Source organism: Lycium ferocissimum, chromosome 11 (genome assembly GCF_029784015.1).
Source record: "Lycium ferocissimum isolate CSIRO_LF1 chromosome 11, AGI_CSIRO_Lferr_CH_V1, whole genome shotgun sequence".
NCBI lineage: Eukaryota > Viridiplantae > Streptophyta > Magnoliopsida > Solanales > Solanaceae > Lycium > Lycium ferocissimum.
In genome coordinates, this window is record NC_081352.1 from 41,735,892 (window position 1) to 41,737,395 (window position 1,504).

At 36.4% G+C, this 1,504-nt stretch overlaps 1 protein-coding gene across 1 annotated transcript; it reads left to right on the top strand.

Annotated features, from left to right (window-relative positions):
- The first annotated feature begins 325 nt into the window (after positions 1-325).
- LOC132037912 (fasciclin-like arabinogalactan protein 9) lies at positions 326-1,302 on the top strand. The gene has a single exon (XM_059428560.1). The coding sequence runs from the start codon at positions 372-374 to the stop codon at positions 1,128-1,130; it is 759 nt and encodes a 252-aa protein (XP_059284543.1). The 5' UTR covers positions 326-371; the 3' UTR covers positions 1,131-1,302.
- Positions 1,303-1,504: the final 202 nt, after the last annotated feature.

A 1,504-nucleotide genomic window follows, 5' to 3' on the forward strand; every position in this document is an offset into this window, starting at 1 on the left:
ACTTTTGTAGGAAATTCTCTAAACTTGGGTGATCATCCAAGGAATTAACTCTATATTATAGACAATACTCATATCATGAGCTAATTTTTGGAGTCGAGTTAGAGGAAGAATCATTTTCTTAACATTAGCATTGATGGAAAAACAAAGTGTGCTTTTGGGTTTCTAATCACTGATATATTTTATTCTTCTAGTCTATCTATTGGTTGTTATATTTTCACTTTCAAATAAAATTTGTCTTGATGCAAGTCCATAGCCAGCTCATTCCACCAAGGATTAGCCCCAGATCTTATCCCATAAATTACACACAATCCTCTACTTCACACATCAAATCACCACTCCCATTTCTCTCCATCTCACATTTCTCTCCAACAATGGTTCATCAAAGAGCACTCCCTCTCGTTCTTCTGTCTTCGATCCCACTATTCTTCGTTCTTTTTCCTCAAACAATCCAAGCTCAATCTCCAACAGCACCAGCTCCAGCACCCACAGGACCAATTGACATCTTTGCAATCCTCAAAAAACCAGGACAATACAACACATTCATTAAATTCCTTAATGATACACAAGTTGGAAGCCAAATCAACAACCAAGTCAACAATTCCAACCAAGGCATGACAGTTTTTGCACCATCAGACAATGCTTTTAACAACCTCCCAAGTGGGACCCTCAACAAACTAAATGACCAACAAAAGGTCCAGCTCATTCAGTACCATGTTATCCCAAAATTCTACACATTTGATGACTTACAAACAGTGAGCAACCCTGTTAGGACACAAGCAACAGGACAAAAAGGTGAGCCTTTTGGACTTAACTTCACTGGACAGAACAATCAAGTGAATGTCTCATCTGGTGCTGTGGAAACAAATGTGTATAATGCTATAAGGAAAGACCCTCCATTGGCTGTTTACCAATTGGATAAAGTTTTAATTCCTGTGGAATTTACTAATGCTAAAAGTCCATCTACTGATGATGCACCTGCACCTGCTGGTGGTTCTACCAAGAAAGGTACTGATGCTGATAATACTACAGCTAAAGAGCCATCTCCAACAACTCCAAATGATGCTAAGAGGTTCAATGTTGGAATTCTTGGTTTGGTTTCTGGAGTTTTCTTGATGGGAGCACTTTCTTGAGGGGCAAACTATAATTATCTTTTGCTTATAAAAATTAATTCTTGACTACTTGTACTCCAACTTTTTTTTTTTTTTACATTGTTTCTTCAAGTTTGATTGGTGTTTGTTAATTTTATGATTTCATTCTTTTCTGCTGTAATTTCTTCGTCATATAAATATTACAGTTGGACAATCTTGCAAGTTGCAAACTACAGTTGTGCTTTCTTTTATTTATTCTGCATAACTTTTTTTTTTTTTTTTTTTTTTTTTTTTGGGGTACGTGGTGGAGGGTGGGGTTGGGGAGTAGGTAATTTATGCTTTTTAATATCTTGATTTTTCTCTATCAAATTTCGACAAACATGTTTTGATCTAAAAGAAGATCACATGCAGCCTTG